This window comes from Boleophthalmus pectinirostris, unplaced genomic scaffold (assembly GCF_026225935.1).
Source record: "Boleophthalmus pectinirostris isolate CB_2022bp ecotype Guang Dong unplaced genomic scaffold, ASM2622593v1 HiC_scaffold_8, whole genome shotgun sequence".
NCBI lineage: Eukaryota > Metazoa > Chordata > Actinopteri > Gobiiformes > Gobiidae > Boleophthalmus > Boleophthalmus pectinirostris.
This window is the reverse complement of record NW_026571515.1, coordinates 16,577,644-16,601,262: the sequence shown is the minus strand read 5'-3', so window position 1 is coordinate 16,601,262 and position 23,619 is coordinate 16,577,644. Positions and strand designations below refer to the sequence as shown.

General features: G+C 38.5%; 2 protein-coding genes across 3 annotated transcripts in view; one reads left to right on the top strand and one right to left on the bottom strand.

Moving 5' to 3' along the window:
• The window catches only part of itpr3 (inositol 1,4,5-trisphosphate receptor, type 3), a 69,087-nt gene extending 57,590 nt beyond the window's left edge, over window positions 1-11,497 (bottom strand). Inside the window, exon 1 of one of the 2 annotated variants that reach the window (XM_055165674.1) lies at window positions 11,050-11,497. In XM_055165674.1, the coding sequence (XP_055021649.1) occupies window positions 11,050-11,141 (92 nt within the window). In that variant the 5' untranslated portion in view covers window positions 11,142-11,497. The remainder of the gene's footprint in view (window positions 1-11,049) is intronic. The other variant, XM_055165673.1, reaches the window with a different exon arrangement.
• gpr37l1b (G protein-coupled receptor 37 like 1b) lies at window positions 11,498-22,593 on the top strand. The gene is made up of 6 exons (XM_020922535.2): window positions 11,498-11,703; window positions 12,280-12,362; window positions 18,907-19,439; window positions 20,114-20,440; window positions 20,858-21,217; window positions 21,369-22,593. Exons 3-6 carry the CDS (start codon window positions 18,999-19,001, stop codon window positions 21,531-21,533), a joined length of 1,293 nt encoding a protein of 430 aa, XP_020778194.2. The 5' UTR covers window positions 11,498-11,703; window positions 12,280-12,362; window positions 18,907-18,998; the 3' UTR covers window positions 21,534-22,593.
• The last annotated feature ends 1,026 nt before the right edge of the window (window positions 22,594-23,619 follow it).

Genomic DNA, 23,619 nt, shown 5'->3' with positions numbered 1-23,619 from the left:
GTGGCAGAGTGGTTAGCCCTGGGGCAGTGGGTGGGACTCCTGATCTTTCCTGGAGGTCTTTTTTTTAAATATAATGACTCTGAAGGACCATTTGAGATGAATGGAGAGAGGCGCAGGACGTGTCAGGGCAGATAAGACAGGTGAGACATGGAACAGTCACACTTGAGACTGGGACAAAGCCGTCGCCATGGAGACAAACAAGAGGAGGGGCTGCAGGTGAGGGTGGGGTGGGCAGGTGCGCGTGTTCTTTCAGTGGAGAAAGTACAAAACAAAATGCCCTGGGTCTTCACAAGAATAGTCACTGATTAGTTTCAAATGGCTCCAATTTGTGTTAGATGAACCAAAAACAAGTTTGCCCCACTAGTTACTCAACCAGAACACTAAACATTCACAATTTAAAGGTCTTATATTACGCTAAACTGACTCTTGTGAGCTGTAAGCCATATTAAAATGTTGTTACCCCATTAAAACATACCTGGAGTTGTGTTTTGTTTCACACGTTTGAGTAACACTTTATTATTAGTTCTTGTGGAACTTTATTACTGTTCCACCTTGTCATGTTGTCGGAATTTTCAAGTTAACAGTTTTTACCTTTTGTTCAGTAGAGATGGGCAATTCCATGGCTGAAATTATCCAAATTATTCTAGTTATTTTTTTGAAATATTGAAAAATATATATATATATGAAAAATTGCACTTCACATATACATTTGCATTTCATGCAAACAGTGCAAATGCAAAGTGATATCAATAAATGTTAAACTGTTAAAGCAAGGGGATATAAATACATATTCCAACTTAAAATATCATCATCATCAACATCATCATCATCATTATTAGCTTTATTCCGGACTCATGGTCCATTTTTAAAACAGACAAGGACAGTGACATTACAAAACAATAAACATTTATGTTTTTAAAAGACAGCCATACCAGTGTCTCCACATATTGGACTGATATCTTATTGCACTGAATCTTATATTGTGACTGATGTTAATATTTCATTGTCCAATCTGTTGAGCCTGTTCAATATCTTAGTTGCACGCATCAGTCGTGGCCTTCTCAAAAGCACCCGCAAAGTGTCACTGTAGGCCACCTGCAGTCTTTGCAAAATGGCTTTTTTGTAATTAACTCAGAGGTAAGCTGTGTACAAGGGTGTACAACATGATACAATGACAAGCATTTTACAGTTTTCAATTAAAAGTGTATAGAGTGTTTTCTGTTTGAGAGCCTAAATATGCAGGGTTTGTGTGTTAAACATGTGTGAATGAAACAAAACACAACTCCAGGTATGTTTGTGATGAGGACACATTATAACATAGATCATAAAATAGCCTAATGGGCCCTTTAAAGACACACTGCATATTTTCACCTTCATGATTCTATGGATATAACACTGAAACTTTACATCCGAACATTCTCCATAGTGATAGATATGTTTTATGCTGTACTGTGGAATATTAAAGCCAAAGAAAAACATTTCCATGGAAACAAGTAGGGCAAGTAAGAGTCATAAATAAGGTTCGTGGAGATGCAAGCACGCTCACAGTAAGGATGCAGGTTCTTCAGTGCAACACATCCAAAATAAATGCTTTTATATTTTTGGCTAAAATGGAGAGGAGGACAGAGGGGCTTGATCTGCCTCCAGCTCACCAAATTATTACAGGACTAGGATGTTCATCTGAAATACCAAGGTATGAGTAGAAATCAGGGAATTTCTCTAACACAATCAATTGGCTATTCACACAATCAGCAATCTCAAAGGTGGACACAGTTTAAAGGGCCCATATTACGGTATTTTCTGATGTAGTACATTATAATGTTTCCTCATCACCTCATTGTTTCATTCACATTGTTTAAAACACAAAGTCTGCATATTTAGGCTATGTTTATCGAATGACCGGTCTGAACAGAAGACCCAAAAGTGGCATTGCATCTTCACTTTTTATTCCGCGGTCAGGCAAACATTTTCAGGAGGAAATCTGCATGAATACGGTGACGCAAAAATGTGTGGAATTCGATTGGGTATGTTTGTACTTAAAGCAACAAGTGCATCTTTGGACATACAGAAGTTTTCACGTCACACATTTTCATCAGCTACTCCTTCCACAAAGTTGTCCCACTATAGACTGGTTCTCCCAGGTCTCGTCCATAGACGTCTGACTCGCCTGCGACGACCTGGTGCATCCAGAATTTAACAGAGGTAATTGCAGATCCTTCTCTCTTCACTAATAGTATCTCTGCATATTCTCTACATTTGTTGGGACATTTGTTTCTGTGTACTGTATGTATGTGACGTAAACACGTACACGACATGAGCAGATCTGACCAGAGTTTTGCGTCTTGGGCAGTGGAGACAGAAATTTTACGGCGGAGCGTATTCAACTTTTCCACTCTGGAGGGTGGTCTCAGATTTTTGTGTTTTTAAGCCCCAAAACACCGTCACTTTTTAAACGAAAGGCACTTCCGATAAAATATTTTGTAATTTTTACCCGCAAGCGTTCTCATGTAAACAGGCCCTTAGTCTGAATTCTTCTTTCAAACACAAAACATTCTGTTCCACCTTGTGATGTCATATAGTAAAACAGGAAGTGCTCCACTCTGTTTTTAAACTCCATATAACTTCACTTGAATCATGTGGATAATTACTGCCCTGACAGACTAATAAGAAAGGATTACTCAAACAATGAAACAAAACAAAACTCCAGGTATGTTTTTGATGAAGTAACAACATTATAACCCGACTAAAAGCTCACAAGAGTCAATTTTGCGTAATATAAGACCTTTAAGGAGGGCTGATGGTTTGATTCTTCATTCCCTTCCTTCATTAGGCAACACACTTTAGCTTTCTTAGAACTGCAGAGGTGTGAGATTCCAGGAGAAAATACACAATGTCCAAATGCAAATATTACTTTCAGATTAGGAATCTCATTAAAGTCTTTATCAGAGACACGCCAGGCTACAATTCTAATGTGTTTACACTTACTCAGACTGTCCTCAGGGCTAACAGGTCTGAACCAGGACTAAACCAGGACTACATCCAGATAATCTTCAAAATCTAACCATCAATGCATCAGTAATCTAAAGAAAAACAACTTCTTTATACACACACTCAATACTATATTTATCACAGCTGAATAGGAATTTTAATGGATAAAATTATCAAACTGTATACAAGGCAATTATTTAAACTGGGGGTGTTATTATATTTTATCGTGTATTAACTTGTAACACAAACATATTTAGATCAACATGTTATCTTTTATTGTTAGAAAATACTACATCCACAGAAAACAAAGTATTAATATATGACTTTCACTTTTGTTTCTAATGCTCTGAGACTCCGCTCCCTTTGCTCTCCTTGTTAAGTCACTCCCCCTTCAGAGTACGGTGCCCGACGGGGGGCAAACACACTGCAGCAGCCCAATGCATCTCAGGAGAGATCACTAAATTAAATAACTGAAACATGCATGAATGGATTTTTATTTTGCGTAACACCTCTCTTTAAAGCAGAACTATGCAAAATCGACTTTTCAGATCTTTTAACCATGTCATAGTTCTTCCTCCTTCTCATTTACACTCTCAAAGTTGTTTTTGGAGTGATTTGTGCATGTTTGAGTAAACTTTAATTACAGTATTTTTCAAACTATAAGTCACACTTTTTCATGGTTTGGGTGGTCCTGCGACTTATACTCCGACGGGACTTATATATAAAAATTTTCACACTGACAGCTGTGAGAGGTTCTAGGCTTGTGTGTCAGTATCTGCTGCTCCTATTACTCCTGTACCACTGTCACTTGGCTCGACTGCGCATGTCTCCTGCAGAAAGAGCCTCTGTCCTCCCTCAAGTAGTGAAATCTGCAGCCGAAAACAGTAATCCAGCAGCAGAAAAAAAATCTGGAGTGAGCAAGGAACTTGTGACAACCGTGAGAGTGCGACATCAAACTTTCCTGGAAGTCAATGGATGGATCGAAAAAAGCCTGAACTTCAGTGACACCAAAACCATCCTGTCGGGAGAAAGGCCGGAATAATTCTAACTGGAACTGATGCTGAGTCTGACGACAGCTACACAGAAGAGGAAGCAGCACTCCGTTTATCTCTGGAGGTCGCGGAGTTGTTCAGAAGTGATTCCGAGGATAAAGAATTCAATGGATTTAGTGATTTGGAGTGAGATGGAGAGTTAGATAAACTTGTTATCTTCTGTTGTTTATGTTGTAGTTATCTAAAGAACTCGTTAATATGTTACGTTAACATACCAGACACCAATTCATCCTGTTCTCTGTTCTGTTGTTATTATTGCTGTAACTTGACTTTCAAGATGAAATGTCGGTTCCTGGTCTCTGATTTTATAAAATAAATTTCCCCCAAAAAGTGTGACTTACAGCCCGGAGCAACTTATATATGTTTTTTATTTCTTCATTACGCATTTTTGAGCTGCGGCGATTTATACTCTGGAGCAACTTATAGTCCAGAAAATACGATACTTATTTTCAAAACGTCATATTGCTGATCAGTCCCTGTTTTCATCACCAACAGTTGACGCCCACTGCTCTGTACTTAACTTTGTTCTTCAGTTTTATTTTCCTAGTCAATGATACATGTATGATTTGGCAGTTTTGCAATTTTTGTGATGACATTTACAGCTCCCATTGGGCACCGAAGTTTCCTAATGCAGAAGTGAGCAGACTTGTTTCTTTTGTTGCTTTAGTTGTTGTTTTAGATCAATATTGTGGTTTACAACGTGCTAATTAAAACCATCAATTAGAACCATGGTGTCTTAGATTATAACTATAAAACAAACAAAGCACAATAGGTCTTCTTTAAAAATAACGTAATTTCTTTTACAAACAACTGACTGTTATTATTTAGATTAGAACCTGCCATTCAGTCTACACCACTTCAGACGTGTTCTGAAATGCGTGGGATTCTTTAATTAAAGTCTCAAACGTTAATCCTTCTGGACTTCTTTTTATTTTGTGTTCTGAACAGAATTCTGTCTATAAATCTCACATCTCATCACAATCACAATGCTTTCCCAAAAAAATGCATTTATACTTGTAGAATTTTCCCCAAAATGTCTGAGCCCTAACCACAATTACTGCTAAATTATTTTAAGATACACTCATTCCCTGTGTTCTGTCTCATCTCATTCACAGTTTGTTTGGAGGGCTGAGGCAAGTTTATTTGTTTAACACAACTCTAAAGCACCAGTTCCATCTTTGTAACTCAAGAAGAAGCAGACACTTTCAACTATCTTTTCTTAAAACAAAAAACAAGATTTAAATGGTCACAGTTTCCACAAATGACAAAGCACTTCCAAAATAAGTACCGTATTTTTTGGACTATAAGTCGCACTTTTTTTCATGGTTTGGGTGGTCCTGCGACTTATACTCCAGTGCGACTTATATATTAAAATTTTCAGACTGACAGCCGTGAGATGGCGCTCTAGATTACTGTGTCAGTATCTAGTACTACCTATTACTGTTGTACCACTGTCACTTCGCACTCTACTGCGCATGACTCCTGTAGAAATAGTCGCTGTCTCGCTGCAAATAGAGAAATATTCAGCCAAAAACGGTAATCGAGCAGCAAAGAGAAAGTGGGAATGGAGAACAGAGCTTCATGGCAACCAAGCAGGTGCACCATGAAACTTTCCTGGAAGTCATGGGATGAATAGACAAAGCCTGGGCTTCAGTGACAACTGAAACCATCCTGTCGGGATTCAGGAAGCGGCGCACTGTTTACCTCATGAATCTACGGTTTATCTCTGGAGGTCACGCAGAAGTGACACAGAGGATGAAGAATTCAATGGATTTACTGCTTTGGAGTGAGATCGTGAGTTAGGTAAACTTATGTTCTGTTGTTTATGCTATAATTATCTGAATAACTGTTAATATATTACTTTAACATATTAAAGCCTATTCAGCCTGATGTTGTCTATTTATACTATAACTTGCCTTTCAAGATGAAATGTCGGGTCCTGGTCTCTGATTTTACAAAATACATTTCCCCAAAAAGGGCGACTTATAGTCCTGTGCGACTTATATATGTTTTTTTCTTCTTCATTGCGCATTTTTTGGCTGGTGGGACTTATACTCCAGAGTGACTTATTAGTCCTTATTAATACGGTACATGTATTGATGTTACACAGCAATTTTAATGTCCTATATGATGCAATATCAACTCTTGTGAGCTTTAAGTCATGTTATAATGTTACCTCCTCAAAAACATACCAGGGCTGAAACCATCCAAATGATTCTAGTGAAGGTGCTCCTGTCTGTCTGTTCCTGTCCGTCTACTCCTGCCTGTATGCTCCTCTCTGTTTGCTCCTGTCTGTTTAACATACCAAGGGCTTAAATCATTGCAATTCCAGGGCTGAAATCATCCACATGATTGTAGTGAAGGTGTATGGATTTTAAAAACACAGTGGAGCAATTCCCGTATCACCACATGACATCACAAAGTGGAACAGAGAGATTTCCATTTGAGAGAAGAACTCTTAAAAGCCTAAATATGCAGGATGTGTGTGTTAAACATGTGTGAATGAAACAAAACACAACTCCAGACATGTTTTTGATGAGGAAACAACATCATAGATCAGAAAATAACGTAATATGGGCCCTTCAAGAAACTTTTTTATTTATATGTATTTGTATCTATTTATTGAAGGGACAATGAATATTAAAAGACAAGATAATGCAAGAGACTAGGAATGTAATGATATTTATTGTGATATTTTGTGGAGGTGTGGATTGTGAATATGCTACTTTTTCCTCTTAAAATGCCTTGACAAGGCTTAATCCAAAGAACTAAGATTTAAAAGTGCTTAGAACTGTTATTTCTTCATGTAGTTTGCAGGAAAATGGGGCAAAGGATCATGGTCGATGTAGTTCCCTCTGTTTTTTTAGCTATTGCTGCACCATAACAATGAATTTAAGCAAAGAAACTTGTGACTCGATATATTGTGATGACCCAAGATATTATTGAGAGACTTTTGACAATACAATATCATGATATTTTGGTTATTGTTACACCCCTACAAAAGACTGTAATGTACTTTTAAATATGCAGGACTGTAGAAAAAGCTAATTTCCATCCTTAGACCCCTCCTGGACCAAGGTCAGCCACATCACCCGCACAAAACATGATAAAAGCCGACAATACCCCCGCCCACATGTATCTCTCACTCATACACTACAAAACAAAAGTTCAAATTAATTCATAATGGTATTCAGACAGATTCATACAGTAGTACACATATTTTCTTTTTTGGTAATGTTTTGCGATATAGTCGTCACCATAGATTTCATTTGATGGCACTCAAATTAACTCAAAAACTCACTAATTATCATTAACTATAGATTCTCTTCCTCAAATCAATCATCCTAAAATACTATATACTTATTCTAAACTTTTGCCCCGTTAAAGTCTTGTATTCGCTGTATTTCCCAGAGTTCAGTGGGAGTGAGGGAGGGCTGTTCTAATCTGTCTCACCACACTTCCTCAGAAGAATGACCTTTTCTGTCTCAAAGCACCCTGTGGTACATTAACTGCGATTGTACAACTGCTCTTGCTACAACAGACTACTACGACTACTTCTACTACTACTACTACTACTGCTACGAGTCAGACTTGAGTCACTATTTTTAGGACTTGAGACTTGACTTGATAAAATGGACTAAGACTTGGGACTCGACTTGGGACTTGACTCTGACTTGAGGTGTGTGACTTGAGAAGACCTGAAAAGCACTTTTAAATCTGAATTCTTTCTATTCTGACTGTAATGATTCACACTAAGATCTTGTCAAGACATTTAGAAAAGAAAAATTTACATTTCTACAACTCTCATATAAATACTCATATATAAATAGACTATAAATTTTTTTTAAGTACATTTTAGTTTAAAAATCATATAAATTGCAAAAATCTAAGCTATATTTGGTATTTTGGTTTAAAGACTTGAAATGACTTGAAGCTCAAAGCAGATGACTTTGGACTTGACTTGGATTTGACTTGGACTTATGGGCCAGTGACTCGATTTGGACTTGCCTATATTTGACTTGGGTCTTGACTCGGACTTGAGGTCAAAGACTTGATATTTACTTGAGACTTGCAAAACAACTACTTGGTCCCATCTCTGACTACTACTACTACTACTACTACTACTACTACTACTACTACTACTACTACTACTACTACTACTACTACTACTACTACTACTTATACTATTACCAGTGTTGGGAAGTAACTAAATATGTAATCTGAATACTAATTTAAGTAACTGTATTCCAGTATAGTTATTCATTTGGTGGCATTCCAAATACTTTTACTTTTCTAAAATCAAAGTTATACATTATGGTATTTGCTCATGTATATTAAGATTCATCCTGCATGTTTACTTGTGAGAAATATAGACGACACTGCTCTTGTGGTGAGACATGTGTGGTTTTTACTTTCTCCAGTTAGTGATGGTTAAGACAGTTACATACAGAGAAACAAATGTAAAGCTGTTTCTAATCCTATGTTGCGTCTTTACACTGTAATTTAAATGTGACTCGATGTAAAGGTATTCTAAGTATTCAGAATGCAGTACTCTGATTGGACCATGTATTCAGGTATTCAGTATTCTGTAACTACAAACGTTTTCAAAGTGTTCTTCCCATCACTGCTGTTTCACCTGCTTGTTGCTTTACCCTTAGTCTACTGCAGTGCTACAACGATAACTGCAAACTAGGGATGTAACCCAAATATTGTGATACTGTATTGTCAAAAGTCTCACAATAACACTGTGGGGCGTCACAATATATCAAATTACAAATTTCTTTGCTTAAATGCATTTTTTTATTGTAGCAACAGCTAATAAACATCGGGAACTACATATTCCATGATTCATTTCAGTGTACCCAACAAGAAGAAATATGTTTTTTACTTGAATTCTTGGGATTATGACAGTAATAATTCACACTTTACATTCACTTTACTGCAAACTGATGTAATACCAAAACAGTATAGGCAGGAGCTAGAAGAGACACAATTCCCACAACACAAAAAGACTCATTTATAATATAATAAATAGTGTATTACAGTTGACCATTTTGGCCTCAATTTGATTTAATATTTTTGCTCTCTAGTAGGGATATAACAATATCCAAATCTCTCTGTACGATATTATCACGATATGCATCTCACGGTACGATATTTATTATGATATTTTGGAGAAGCTGATATAATTGTAGATGGGAATCTATTTTGCTTCCTTGATTTTGGCGTGAATTTTTTCCATTATAATCCCAAGAATTCAAGTAAAAAACATATTTCTTCATGTTGTCTGAAATGAATCACGGGATATGTATTTCTCTCTGTTTATAAGCTGTCGCTATTGTAAAAACCATGTATTTAAGAAAAAGAAAGTAGTAATTTGATATATTGTGACAGCACACAATATTATTGTGAGACTTTTGACGATACGATATCACGATATTTCGGTTATTGTTACATCCCTACTCTCTATATCACTGAATTTTGTATTTACACCTCCTCAAATTGTACTTCCCCAGCACTTTAATGTCCAATATAAATGTAAACTTCTGAAAAAATCTTAAAAAAATATATATATATATATTTCTTGTTGCGTAAAATCTTGTCTTATCTCTAGTTGTAACCAGGGAAATGTCTGACTGATTTTTAGATAAAACCATAGACTGTAAATATTCTTTATAAAGTGTACGGATAGAACAAATAAAAATGACTCTAATGTCAATATAAAATTTACTCATCTAACTACTGAGCTCTGCCTGGGACTAAAGCACAACCAGGACACATATCAGATATTGGAAAAGATTGTTACGTACTGTGATGATGACGATAATACTGCAATATATATTCAAAAAAATTTGCTCTGTCATAGTCTGACCAGAAAATCTTGCAATGTTTGAACTTGTAGTTAAACAAAGTTCTTCTGTAGCTCCCTGAGAGTTATATAATAGCTACATGACACAGTTGGATCAGTTTTGTCTTATTTTATTTTAGTTTTAAGGTATCTGCAGATCCTTAAAGTTATAGTATCGAGATCAGTATCGAAACTGAACAAGCTCGATGCATATCTATTTTTTTCGACTTTTTGACACAATAATTTCTGTAATACTGAAACTAAACTGTGCATCTATCAGTTCACTAAAAACTAAACCAAAACAAACCCTAAATTAAATGAAAGCTACAGTAGAAATTTAGGACTTAACATTACTTTTCTGTCAGCCGTTGAGCCTTGAAATTATTGCAATGTATTTAGTGTGTTGCAACATCAATCATTTTGGCATTATATTGTGCAGTCTTAATGATTTGAGCGTTTCATGGGAAAGCCTGCTCCTGTGCACAATGAATGAATGAATGAATGCAGAGTCAGTTCTTCTGGGCTGTGGTTAATTAGTGCTGAAGAGTTCCACAGTGATAAGAGCAATAAACCTGATAACTCCCGCAGATCCAAACTGGACTGAAGATAAGACCTACTGTGGGCCTGAGGTGGGTCTGTAAACACAGGCAGGGACCAGGATGACCACTCTGCCGCTTTTATTCAACTATTAACTTGAATTTGTAGTTACATGTTTACAGTAGTACAGATCTACCCATTCATCACAAGTGAAAAAGAGCAAATGAAAGTACAGGAAGAGTGGACCCCACATTGGGAAACCTTGGCATGTGCTGAAAGAGTCTCTCATCCAAGCTCCATACTGGATGAAGTTACAGTATATGGGCAGCTACATGAGTGCTTTTCAGCTGAGAAGAAATCAGAAATAAGCATAGTACATAAAATAGTACCTTTAGACACCAGGTCTAAGGTAAGTCCATAAAGATCTAGTGTAGCTCTTGTTTACAGTGAAAAGTGTGTTTGCAGTGACAGACAGTAGGGATCTGCGAGAATACAGGAATTGACTGGGAAGCACAAAGGCGCACAGTGCAGGTAGACTACAGCAGCCGACAGAACAGGACTAAACTTCAAAACAGGCCAAACAAGACAAAAAACTACTTTAACCGGGTCCAGCTCTGATCTTACCCCAAAGTACTGATGAAGCCATTGACAGAGCCCTCCGCGAACAGAGACACGATGTCTCCAATGTGGAGGAAGCTGGAGGCGGACTCGGACATCCTGCGGGCCGGGGCAGGTGGTCCTCAGGTGGGCTCAGCTCCGAAACATTCCGCTGCAAGCTCCGGACTCAGAAACACGCGAACCAGTGGCCCGTGACGCGCGGGTTGTAGTCCTTCAGTGTGAGTTGTAGTCCCTGAAAAGTGCGCTCTGAGCTCCTGCTCAGTGTCCGAACGTGCGCCAAAGTCTGTGCGTCCTGTCCGGAGGCTCGCGCGGGTCAGGACTGACTGTGCGCGCTCCCGTGCAGAGGTAGGGGCGTGTGCACGTGCGGACACGCGCTCGCGTGGAGCGAGTTTAAAATGAACAAACTTCAGAAAAAAGCCGGAAGTGGAACAAGTGCGAGAAAAGGCGGATTCACACACGCCTCAAGTAACAACACGAGGAGGAAGTTCAATCGTTCTGCTTAGTTACACCCGGGCGAGTCCTGGTTGGGACCTGGTTTAGTCGTGGTGAAGGATCTAATCCATATTTGCCCCTGTTCCTGGTTTAGCCCACAGTGTAGACTTGATTTAATCTTTTTTAGACCTGTTTTCCTTGTTCCCGGTTTCGCCTAAAATAGTCGAGGTCAGTATGATACGGTCAGTGTGCAGTGATGATGATGAGTGATACAGACATTTTTATCTCGATAAGAAAACCACCCCACACCCCTTCCTCCGAGAGCTGCAGCTCACAGCTGACTTTTGTATCTATTAGATTTAGAACATAATGAGGATTAGAAATGATTACAGGAGCAGACGGCACAGGCGCCATGCAGAAGAAACATTACAAACATTATTTTCATTATTGTAAATAAGTGAATATAACATTTTATAGGGTTTCTTCTTGTTATTTTGACTCTCAGTTTATTACAGTTACAAGTGAAAGGAATCTGTACATCTTATAGGCAAAAATGTGTTGAGTTGTATTTATATTTATGTCTATAATTACTTTGCAGTTGAAGCTATAGTAATTATAGAGTAATTTATGGTAGTAGTGGTGTATTAGCAGCAGGCCGAGTCACTTCAGCTGCTGTGGAGTATCTCAGTGTGCTGTTTTCCATGTGTTTCCAGTCTGTTTCTTTGTTTCAGTTTCTTTATGCGTGCTCTGCTGTTCTTGGTTGATCTTGTGTCTAAATAAACTGGCTGCTGGGGTTTTGTGCAGGGCTGGACTCAGATCAGAACCAGTTTGGAGATCAGGAACCGGAAGAACTCACTGCACCAGAAAATCCTCCTTCCATTCTCCGGGTAACAGCTACTAGACCGTGTACTACTACTACTCCAACTACTACAGGTTATCTGAGCTGTCAATCACTGCACAAGTGAGAGTCAAGCTAATACTACAACTACCTCCAGGTACTACTACAACTGTCACTTAACGTTGCATCAGTGATGGAAGAAGTACTTGGTTTTGTTACTTAAGTAAAAGTACAGATACCAGGGCAAAAAAAAAAAAAAAGAAAAATACTTAAGTAAAACAAAAAGTGTCACATTAAAAATCTACTTAGGTAAAAATATTAAAGCACTTGTTTAAAAATGAAGTATTTCACAGAGATTTGTTGTGATTTCATACAAATTTGTGCAGATGTCGAACTATAATAAAAAATTCTACTGAAGTTAAGTACAGATACTTAAAATTTTTACTTAAATACAGTACTTTGTTACTTTTAGTTCATTACTTTCCACTACTGCGTTGCAAATAGTAGTCACAAAATGCATTCTAAAAGTTTTATTATGTTTATATATCCAAACCTGCAAATAAAATACTATTCGTAATATTAGTAGCAGTAATAATAATAAAATAAAAATATAAATCTACATTCAGGACCCAAAAAATGTTCCACTGGTTTCTGGTCCAAGTCTTTTACTCCTTCCTTCCTCCATATATTTCCCTCTCTCTTTGTGCTTTGGCATGATTGGTCGATTCCTCTGTGTCGTCACGGTAACCGGTCAGCTGTTCACTCCTGTTGTCATAGAAACCAAACAAAAACAACAAAACCGCACATCAATTAAGACGACAGAACCAAAGAGGGAGCGCTTTTTCACAGTTTCCCTCTGTAGTGGATACAACTAAAGGTTACAGTACTACTACACGCGGGCTCTTAAAGGTGCTCGGTGTGAGTTTTGGCGGCCTCTGGTGGTGACTTTTAGATCACTTTTGCCAATCTGAAGTTCCTTTTACCATAGTGAAATAATTGATCTGTGTCCTTTTGTCTGTATCAACTAAAAATATATGACAACAATTCATTTATTAATTTGATTTTAGATTCATCAAATATAACATCATTTAATCACAATACTCCAATGTTCTCCATCCTTACACTAACATTACTTAAAAGTAGGGATGTAACGATGTCCAAATCTCTTGGTATGATATTATCACGATATGCATCTCACGGTACGATATTTATTGCGATATTTTGGATTGGCAAATATAATTGTAAATAGGACACTTTTTTGCTTTTAAAATACCTGGACAAGATTTTGGTGTGAATTATTACTGTCAGAAAAGTAAAAAACATATTTTTTCATGTTGTCTGTGCTGAAGTGAATCGTGGGATATGTAGTTCCTTATGTTTATAAGCTGTTGCATCTATAAAACCATGCATTTAGAAACTTGTAATTCGATATATTGAAACAGTCTATGATATTATTATGAGACATTTGACGATACGATATCACAATATTTTGGTTATTGTTACATCCCTACTTAGAAGCTTAAAAATTATTTATATGTTACACGCTCAAGTTGTATTCTGGTCTGGTTATGGACAGATACTGGCGGAGGAGGACTTGGACTCAAGTATGACTCAAAATAATGTGATATTGTATCGTTAAATCTCTAACCATGATATTGGAGTCTGTCACAATAAATTGGATTACATGCTCCCTCGCTTAAAGTCATTTTTTTGTTGACAACTAAAAAACAGGGAACTATCATGATCCTTTTCATTGCAGACAACACAAAGATATTACAGTTATGAAACACTTTTAAAATAAATATTAATTCTTAGGATTATGAGTAATGATTTGCACTAGTCTTTTCAAGAAATTTAAAAAGGAAACCCTTTAAAAGTAGTGCAATTTAGTAAAAAATATATATATTTGAAATGGAAAAATACAAGCTGTATTCTTAGTTTTTTTAAAGTCTTGAAATGACTTGAATCTCAAAACAGCGGACTTGGACTTGACTTGGACCTGTGGGCACTGACTCGTGGTCTTGCCTGTCTTTGACTTGAGAGTTGACTCGGACTCTACCCAAAGACTTGAGACTTACTTTGGACTTACAAAGGAACAACTTGATCCCACCTCTGGATGTTGGTCTCTCCACTCTAAGGCTGTGCAATTAATCAAATTTTGATTCGCAATTTTGATTTGCATGTCAAACGATCTCCAAACTCATATAATCGATTTGAAACGATAATGCGTAACAAAGTTTATTTTGGTTTATTTATACAAATAAGCATATTTATTTTATTTTTAAAATATGGAGATTGTAGAACAGCTGGATATATGGTTTGTTTTGGATACATTTATGTTCTTCTGCCTTATTTCATGTTCAAAGTATATTTTATTTATTTTATATCTTATACATTGCAAAACTGCTCTAAGGTTCATATTTGTAGCCTATATTTATTTTCAATTTGAAAGTTTTGCGTAAATTTACATAAACAAAGTGTTTAGGTTTTTTTTGAGAGGGAGAAATGCTGAATAAATGCATCCTGTAACTAAAATAATCATCATTTTAAAAATCATGATTTCAATATTGACCAAAAAAAATCGTGATAATATTTTTTTCCATAATCGAGCAGCCCTACTCCACTCCACTATGCCGACTCTCCACAGATCTCCACCTTTACGTTTTGTCTCTTTTGATCCGAATCCTTGTTCCTTCCTGGTGCAGTTCGTTGTAGCCTTACATATTGTCGTGGCCATATATAGACTAGTGCGTTTTAATATATGCATGTGTTTTTCTTGTACATGACTGGTGGATTATGGAGCTCATAGTTCAGACGCAGACAGCTGTAAAAACACTAGGCAAAACTAAAAATATCTGTAATAGACAGGAGCTGGAAAACCCTTCATCATCCGGACAGCTGAGATGTTTTGAGGTTAAGTTGATATGGGCATGTGTCTGTTGTGTAGAAGGATGCAAAGATTATGGAGATTAACAAAACCAGCATCGGTGGCACCAGCTCTGCTTCTCTCCATCTCTCTTCACTGTCTCCCGGGTTTCTGCACTCATCACTTCTTCAGCGTCTCTTGGAGTTTCCGTCCCTTTTATGGACCACCTCAAGCTCAGGTTAAATTTAGTCTGAAAAACCACAAAGCGCTGCCTTTTTCATCACAGACATTTTGAAAATATCAAGTTCAGAGTCAACAGTGACGAGAGGAAGTCTAATTATCTTTGCAGAGCCGAAAATGGAGAAGAGGCACGTTGACACAAAAATGGGAAGTTTGAGGTCTATTCACACTAGAAAATGTATTTACTGAAATATTACAGCTCTGCCTCACATATTTGAAAGTCATGTTATATTATACAGAGCTGACTCTAGTGAGTTTTAAGTCATGTTAGAGCAGATCAGAGCCACATACGGCCGTTTGGTTGACTCTGACTGACCTGTTTAAGCTCATTTGGAATTACAAAATAAACATATTTTATCATTTTACCTCATGCATCAACTAAATCTGCATTGCTTTTATTTTAGAGGTGTTTTTTAATAACTTTTTTTGTAAGACAACCTCACTTTTTCATTGCTTAGTCATAACATAAACTATTACCAGTCTCATCAGCTTATCAAAACAATGATATTTACTGCTTTTTATAAAGAAATAAAATTAATATTACGCAGAGTTGTGTTAAGCATTTTGGGCTGACCCTCCACAATATTTTCTGTTTCTCATGTGGCCCCACAGAAAAAATAATTGTGTTTTGTTTCATTCACACGTTTGAGTTTATTTATTATTCATCTGTCTACAGCTCAAAAGCTCAATAGTGTTATATTCCACCTTGTGATGTCATGTAGTGGTAGTTTTCAAGTTAATAGCTCCCTTTACCTTTACCTCTTGTTAACATGTATGGAGTTTAAAAGTTTAAAAGCACAGTGGAGCACTTCCTGTATTACCACATAACATCACATCACAAGGTGGAAAAGAGTGTTTTCCGCTCGAGAGGATGACTTTGAGAGCCTAAATATGCAGGGTTTGTGCGTTAAACATGTGTGAATGAAACAAAACACAAATCCAGGTATGTTTTTGATCAAGAAACTTTATAACCAATCAGAAAATTGTGTAATATGGGCTCTTTAACACCCATACCCTTACTGTGAATAAACCAGAAGGACTCCATTATGTTTTTAAAATCCTTTCATTACACTCACTGTTACTGAAGTTGTTAAATCACCTTCACTCTGCTCCAAACCAATTTCAATATTATAGCAGACATGTCAAACTCAGGCCCGGGGACCAAATTTGGTCCGCGATATAATTATATTTGGCCGGCGAGATCATATTAAATATGTATTAAAGAATACAAGAGACATTAAAGAGACATTATTTAAAATGTTGTTATTATTATATTATTTTTATGTTTGTTCTGGATTCAGTGTTTAAGCAAAACTATTATTAAATATTTATTTAATAAGAAAAGGTTTAAAATTACATATCTCGAAAGAAGAGAAAACAGGCAGATGTTGTTGAAATTTTTTGATAAATATTTAGTTTGGACCATGACTTTGTGACTCTGTGAATTTGAGTTTGACACCCCTACTATAACATATATTTTTGTTCGCCTCATTATAACAGCTTCAACCTTTAGTGCACCAACAGATGGAGTCCTGGCGACCTCCGTTTGCACTTACACACAAATAAAAGGCCATAGTTCAACTTGTTTTTAAGACATTTCATACATGATTTTAATTCATTAATTTTAATCGAATCGAAAATCGCAGGTTGAATGGACGCAATTAGTAAAAGTAACATAATTTCTGCCAAAAAACAGCAAAATGTCAGGTCTTTTTCTGCATATAAACATTTAAGATCTATACAAGCATGTTCTTAAGTGTGATTATTTATTAGTTTGTTAGATCTTGGCCTATTTGAGTATTTCTGTCTCCTGGACATGTTTAAAAAGTGAACTGTCAACAGAATCCCTTAAAACAATCGCAATGCTTGTCAGGTAAATCATAATTAGATATTTTTTCCCAAATCGTTGAGCCTTACATGATAAACGACATGAACGCCCAAGCCTAAGGTCCTTCTTTAACTATTTCTATTGAATAAGCATAAATCAAGTGAGCGCAGGTCTCTTTGTGTCCAGCAGAGAGCAGCGTTTTCACATAAACACACTCTCCTTTGCTGTTCGTTTATTTATTTGGGGCCAAACCTGAATTGAGACAAAAGATTCCTCCTCCTCCTCTCCCTCCTCACTTCCTTTTCCTATCAATTCTTTCTTAGTTCCTTTTCATTTCCTTTTTTTCCTCATTTTAGACCCCACCCATTTCCTTCTCTGATTCAGTGGACCACTTTTTTGTCTTTTTTTTAGCTCAGTGAGGCCTGCTGCTACTTTTAACTTGTTTCAGAATACAATGCACAAATTATTTAAAGCTTAATCTCTACTTTTATTACTCACATTTGCACTTTAGTCAGTATTTTTATTTGTACATACACATTTATATATATATTTTATATATTTATGCCATATTTGACACCAGTCTTTTGCTGTATTTCTTATTTCAAATTTATTATTACCATTTATATTGTTGCTCTTTGTTATTATATTTATTGTGATGTGTGAGCAACTGTGTCCAAATAATTTCCCTTGTGGATCAGTAAAGTTTGTTTAAGTCTAAGTTTACATGAGTACCATTAATAGTGCGTAGTTGAAGTTGCTCCCATATAGAGAAATACTAATGTAAATATGTGCATGTAAAAGATTTATTAAAATATATATAAGCCTGCTTTAAATATATTTTAAACGTATTTTTCTTTTTTCTTCTGACCAAAAACAAAAGCAGTTTGGGAAGGTCCTGTCCCTCATTAAAGCCTCAATGGTGCTTTTGGAGGGCCCTATGTTCCCACGTGCATGTGTGAGCTCATGTTTGTGTGTGTGTTTGTGTGCGTGTGTGTGCATGTGTGTGTGTGTGTGTGTGTGTGCATGTGTGAGCTCATGTGTGTCTGTGTGTGTGTGTGTGTGTCTTCACAAAGCGTCCATCGAGCCGTGTTGTGAGAGCCCCCAGTTCCCACAGACCCCTCCCCAAACAGAGCTCCAGCACGGACCCCAGTCTGTGGACCACCACTGCCCACAAACCACAGCTCTATCTGGGACACAGGCTGGACGGACACCCCCTTTTCCTCTGGAGCTCCATCACCACCACAGACACAGGTTTAGAGACAACTTGGAAAACCTCAGAATCTGGATAAAATTTCATTATTTGCGCAGGACATTTTGACAGAATTTACGGATTTATTGCAATTTTTTTTGCACTTTTTGCAGCCAGATCTAGATTTTCACTTCTTTGCCTTTTTACCAAACTTAAAGAAAAACTAATTTATTTTTAATGCAAACCGCTTTGTATTGCTGCTGCATTTGTAATCTTTCAGAACACACTTTCGGACACTAAAAAGTGACAGATTTTGGCCATATTTTGAAAATGTTGTAACACTGAATGCTTCAACAAAAATATTTCTCCAGTTTTATTTCATTAAATGCAATAATTTAATTTTTGTAGCATAATGGCTCAGTTTTTTGTATCCTGGCTGTATTTTTCTGCCCTGCTTCTTGTTTATGAAGTGCACAGTGTTTCGGACCAGAGCAGAACCTCCTCTCAGGTGGAACCAGAACAGGTGTGGTTGGGGCAGTTCCCGGAGAACCCTCTTTTGGAGATGTTTGACCTGGATGTAGTGACGCCGCGGCGTCAGGTGCGAGGGGCAGAGGAGGAAGATCAACAATCAGCCTTCGGTCAGTCCCTGGAGAATGACTCTGTGACAGTCTCCGCCTCCAACCTGAGCGTGCTCAATGAGACCACCTCAGAGCCAGGCTTCAGGAACCCGCTGTACCCGCTGAGGGAGGGGTCCGTCCTGGGCTGGGCCATGCTGGTGCTGGGGGGGCTGGTGTTTGTGCTGGGGGTCGGGGGAAACATGGCGGTTATGTGTGTGGTGTGGAATAACTACTACATGAGGTCGGGGTGGAACTGCCTGCTTGCCAGTGTGTGTCTGTGGGACTTCCTGGTTCTGGTCCTGTGTCTCCCGGTAATTTTGCTGAACCAGCTCTCTGACAGGAGGATCCTCCCTGACATCACCTGCCGCATGGTCCCATATATGGAGGTGGGTGGGGCACACACTTTCCCATAAATAAATCTCCTATTTTCTACACCTCAAAACAGACCTAATGAAGCATTTAACTACAGACTTGAGTAAATCCTGTATCTGAGGCTGCCTCTTTCTGAACAGAAGAAAGATCTTGGCATCGTATAAATTTGTCCTTTCTCCAGCACATTTTTGCTGTTCAGTTTTATAAAATACAATATAAAGCATCAATACGTTGGGCCATGTTGCTAAAGGCTGCGCTATTTCAACATTATTTCAAGTTTTCATGTCACACATTGTGAAGGAAAGGCAAACACTTGTATGCTCTCAGTTTGCTCCTGAACAGGATTTACATAGAAAAGAGATTCTGAATCTAAGTGGCACTTGGGACTCCATAAGAAGGCCCTGAGGGGTCAGAGTCTGCTGTGTCCATAGACCTGATTGTGATCTTCTCTGATCCTGTTTTTTGGGAAGGACAAACATAAAACAGTCTCAAATTTAGTGCTGACGTGTGTCAAATTTAAGGGTTCAATCCCACTTTCCCTGTTTGAGAGTGTGAGGATGTGAGATTTGTTTAGTCCAATCAGAGCAGTTGTTCCTTTTGGGGTTTTTGCTTCTTGTGAGTGGCTTCCAGGAACAATCCGGATACAAACTTCTCAGTGTGGCTCTTCTGTGTTCTCTGTTTGTTTCAGGTGGTGTCTCTGGGCCTGTCCTCCTTCACTCTCTGTGTTTTGGGGATTGACCGTTTCCATGCGGCCACCTCCTCGGCAGCGTCTGATTCTTCAGACAGGTCATGTGACGCGGGTCGTGTTGAACGCTGCAGGTCTGTTCTGTTCAAGCTTCTGTTTGTGTGGCTCACAGCTCTGTCGTTAGCATCTCCCGAGCTGTTCCTGTGGGAGTCCGGCCCCCTCACACTCGTCAGTGGGCGATTGGTCGATACCTGCATCATCACCACATCGTCTCCTCTGACGCTGCTCCTCCCAGACTCTCTGCACTCACTGCTGCTCCGCTACCACCAGGTGAGAAACAGAACCAAGAGTGTTTCTCCATGTGCAGCAATTTACAGCAAGGACACGGAGCTGAGACACGTTTGAGAAAAAAAAATCTTTCCCAATGAAACAAATGACAATAAACAGCAACAAAGAGGAGTGTTCAGGAACAGTGGGACGTTTGGGCAAACTAACTTTCAGTCAGACAATCAGTCAGGGACAGGTGAGCTCTAATGGACAGGTGAGCTCAGAGGGACAGGTTAACTCAAAGGGACAGGTGACCTCTGACGGACAGGTGAGATCTGACAGACTGTCTGAGCTCTGAAAGACAGGTGACCTCTGACGGACAGGTGACCTCTGACAGACAGGTGAGCTCTGACAGACAGGTGAGCCCCAACAGACAGGTGAGCTTGGTTATGTCAGTCTTGTCTGTCTCCTCTGTCCCAGGCTCGTTTGTGGTGGTGTTTTGGATGTTACTTCCTGCTGCCGGTGCTCTTCACCATCCTGTGTCAGATGGCGAGTCGTAACGTCACTCCGTCGTCCACTCAGAAGTCGCCTTTACGTCACCACGACGATGCAGCGTCCAATCAGCGCAGGGCTTTGGAGCGGCAGAGGAATGGCGCCCTCTTGTGCGTGTGTGTGGTGTACGCTTTGTGCATTGGGCCTGAATATGTGACCAACATCGCCCTGACAACTGCCCACATCAGTGTCACCCCAGAAATGTCCTCCATGCTCACCCTCTTACATCACTTCCTGTTGTTCCTCAAGGCGGCAGTGTCTCCCCTGCTGCTGCTGTGCCTCTGCAAGGTCTGTGCACTTTATAACGAGTATTACATCATGTGTTAGAAATAATATTCACTAGAGAAAGGAGGTTTGTGTGCTTATACTTCATCAGCCTGCCTCAATACTGTGAGAGAAGATGATGTGGGGATCTAATCTGGTCTGGTCTTGTCTACAGTCTTTGGGCCAGGCGTTTATGGATTGCTGTTGCTGTTGCTGCTCGGAGTGCCAGCCAATCACATCACAGGGAAGCCCCGCCCACATCAAACTCAAGTCCAACGAGACGTCGATCTTCTTTGACAAAGCCAAGGACACGTCGGCCATCTTGTCCATCTCCAGCTGAAGACGCTCTGTCCTGAGCATGGTTCCCTTTAACAGCCATTGGTTTACCTTTTTTCTTTCATAGATTTATTGTTGTTTTGTGACATCACTGTGAATAAGTTGTTGAAGTTTACTGTAAAGTAGCATCCACACTGAGATAAACTAAGCAGAACGAAAGCCTTTTTCCAAAAGAAAATAAAACACAAAAGCACAAAGTTGTCAGAGCAGTGGACCAGATCTGAGCCTGGATCCTCGTCTAAACAGGAGAATCCTGCTCAGCAGAGCTTTCTCAAGATCATGGATTATTGTGAATGTTTTCACTTCTTATTTCCTTCCAGTATTACCAACAATAAGGATGAAATGGAAAAAATAAGATAATGTTGTCTCAACTGTGGATGCTCCGAGTTTGTAATATATGTTTGTGTGTTCTGTTAAAATGATTTTAACTGTAGTTTAACAGCTAATGCTGAACTTGCACAAACGGGAAAACAAAAAAAAAGACATTTCAGAATGTCCTGGAGGTTTATTAGTAAAAAATAACAACATGATTGACAAGGGAAATATTTGGACATTTTAAATGTGATCCAAAAACTGCCATAAACAAAATTTTGACCACTTTTATTTGAATGTAAAAGCAGTAAGTAATACCACTACAAGTCCAACTATGTTGGACACTTAGATACATGTGGAGATTTGTTCTGGTTGGTCTTTCTCATAACCTATTTAATAGGAAAGTCTGTACTAGGAGAGTCTCATTGGGTTGAATCTGGTCACGCATTGGACTTATTGTGGTCTTAGACTTCACTGAAACAGAACCAAGACCAGTCCAGAACTGGATTTAACTTTGACTGGACCAAGACAAACGAGAACTGGACGTTCAATGCAGAGTGGAGGCCTTAGTCGACCATGAGGAAAGTAAAACATGCTGAGATGACAATAATGTAAATGTAATCAGATGAGTTTATAATATTAATGTTGTAGCACTTTAACTGAAGCTAACTGAGCCCAGACTTTGGACTATTAGAGATTTATGTCACAGAATATGGATGTTTCACAATAAAATGGTGACAATATAAAAATGATCCATGACTGTAGGCCTATTCATTTAAACTAGGACACAAACCAAAATAAACAACATAACCAGAACAAAAGCGATCCTAAAACAGTCTCAAGCAAATCCGGCCTGTAGGTAACTGAATGTTTTTTAGAAGTCAAATTTAAAGCACAATAATTATTCTAACTCCAGAAGAACTTTTGACATTGGCCCTGGTGAAATTCTTGAGTTGAGTTTAGAGCTGTGCTGAATATTAACAAGCCCACCGCTGTCACATCACCAGGACAACGGCTTTGACCTCTGACCTTGTTGCTACAGAGACGCAGACAGGGGCTGAAGGGAAATGGAGTTTGGATTAGAACCAAGGACTGCCACAAGAATAACATCATGGGAGTAAAGGGATCCACAGCTAAATTGGGACTAAATCTGTTCCAACTTGTGCCAACAAGGTCCAAGTCATATTTTAAACACTCTTTTAATTGGAGAAAACCAGGGGGGCTTCAGACATCAACTAAACCAGTAGGAAAACTGAACTAAAACAGCAGTAAACAGAGTAGAAGTCTAACACCTGTTCAGGATGACCTCACCTGAGAAAGAGAGAGTCGCCTGAGAAAGGTAGCCTAGATTTCCTTGAAAAATAGTACATATTTTATTCACATAGAACGTTCTTGTAAACAATGAGCGTTCTGAAAGACATTATGTCACAGTCTGGACCTGGTCTGGACCGTTCCAGGCCTGCAGGGTACTATTCATGCAAAGAACGTCTACTCTGAATTAGACTTTGCTTTATCTCACTCCCGGAATTAACTGAAAGCTGATAGAGTGGTCAGGATTGGCAGTCTGAATCCAGCTCCCATTGGTGTATGCTGTTGTTGTGTCCTTAGGCAAGACACTTAACCCACCTTGAGTCCCAGTGTCTGTGTAGGCTGGTGTATGAATGTCTGTATGAATGGATCAGTTTTGTCTAATTTCTGGTTTATTGTTGGGTTTTTTATAGTCTTATCCACGCTCTTTTGGAGCCTGGTTTAGTTTGGGCCCCAGTTCACTTTTTTCT

Bases quoted from the DNA above. Each gene is read 5' to 3' on its own strand.
- gpr37l1b (XM_020922535.2), top strand. From the start codon at position 18,999: ATGTTTGACCTGGATGTAGTGACGCCGCGGCGTCAGGTGCGAGGGGCA. The intron at 19,440-20,113 runs GTGGGTGGGGCA...TGTTTGTTTCAG, and splicing joins GCATGGTCCCATATATGGAG to GTGGTGTCTCTGGGCCTGTC. The intron at 20,441-20,857 runs GTGAGAAACAGA...CCTCTGTCCCAG, and splicing joins TGCTGCTCCGCTACCACCAG to GCTCGTTTGTGGTGGTGTTT.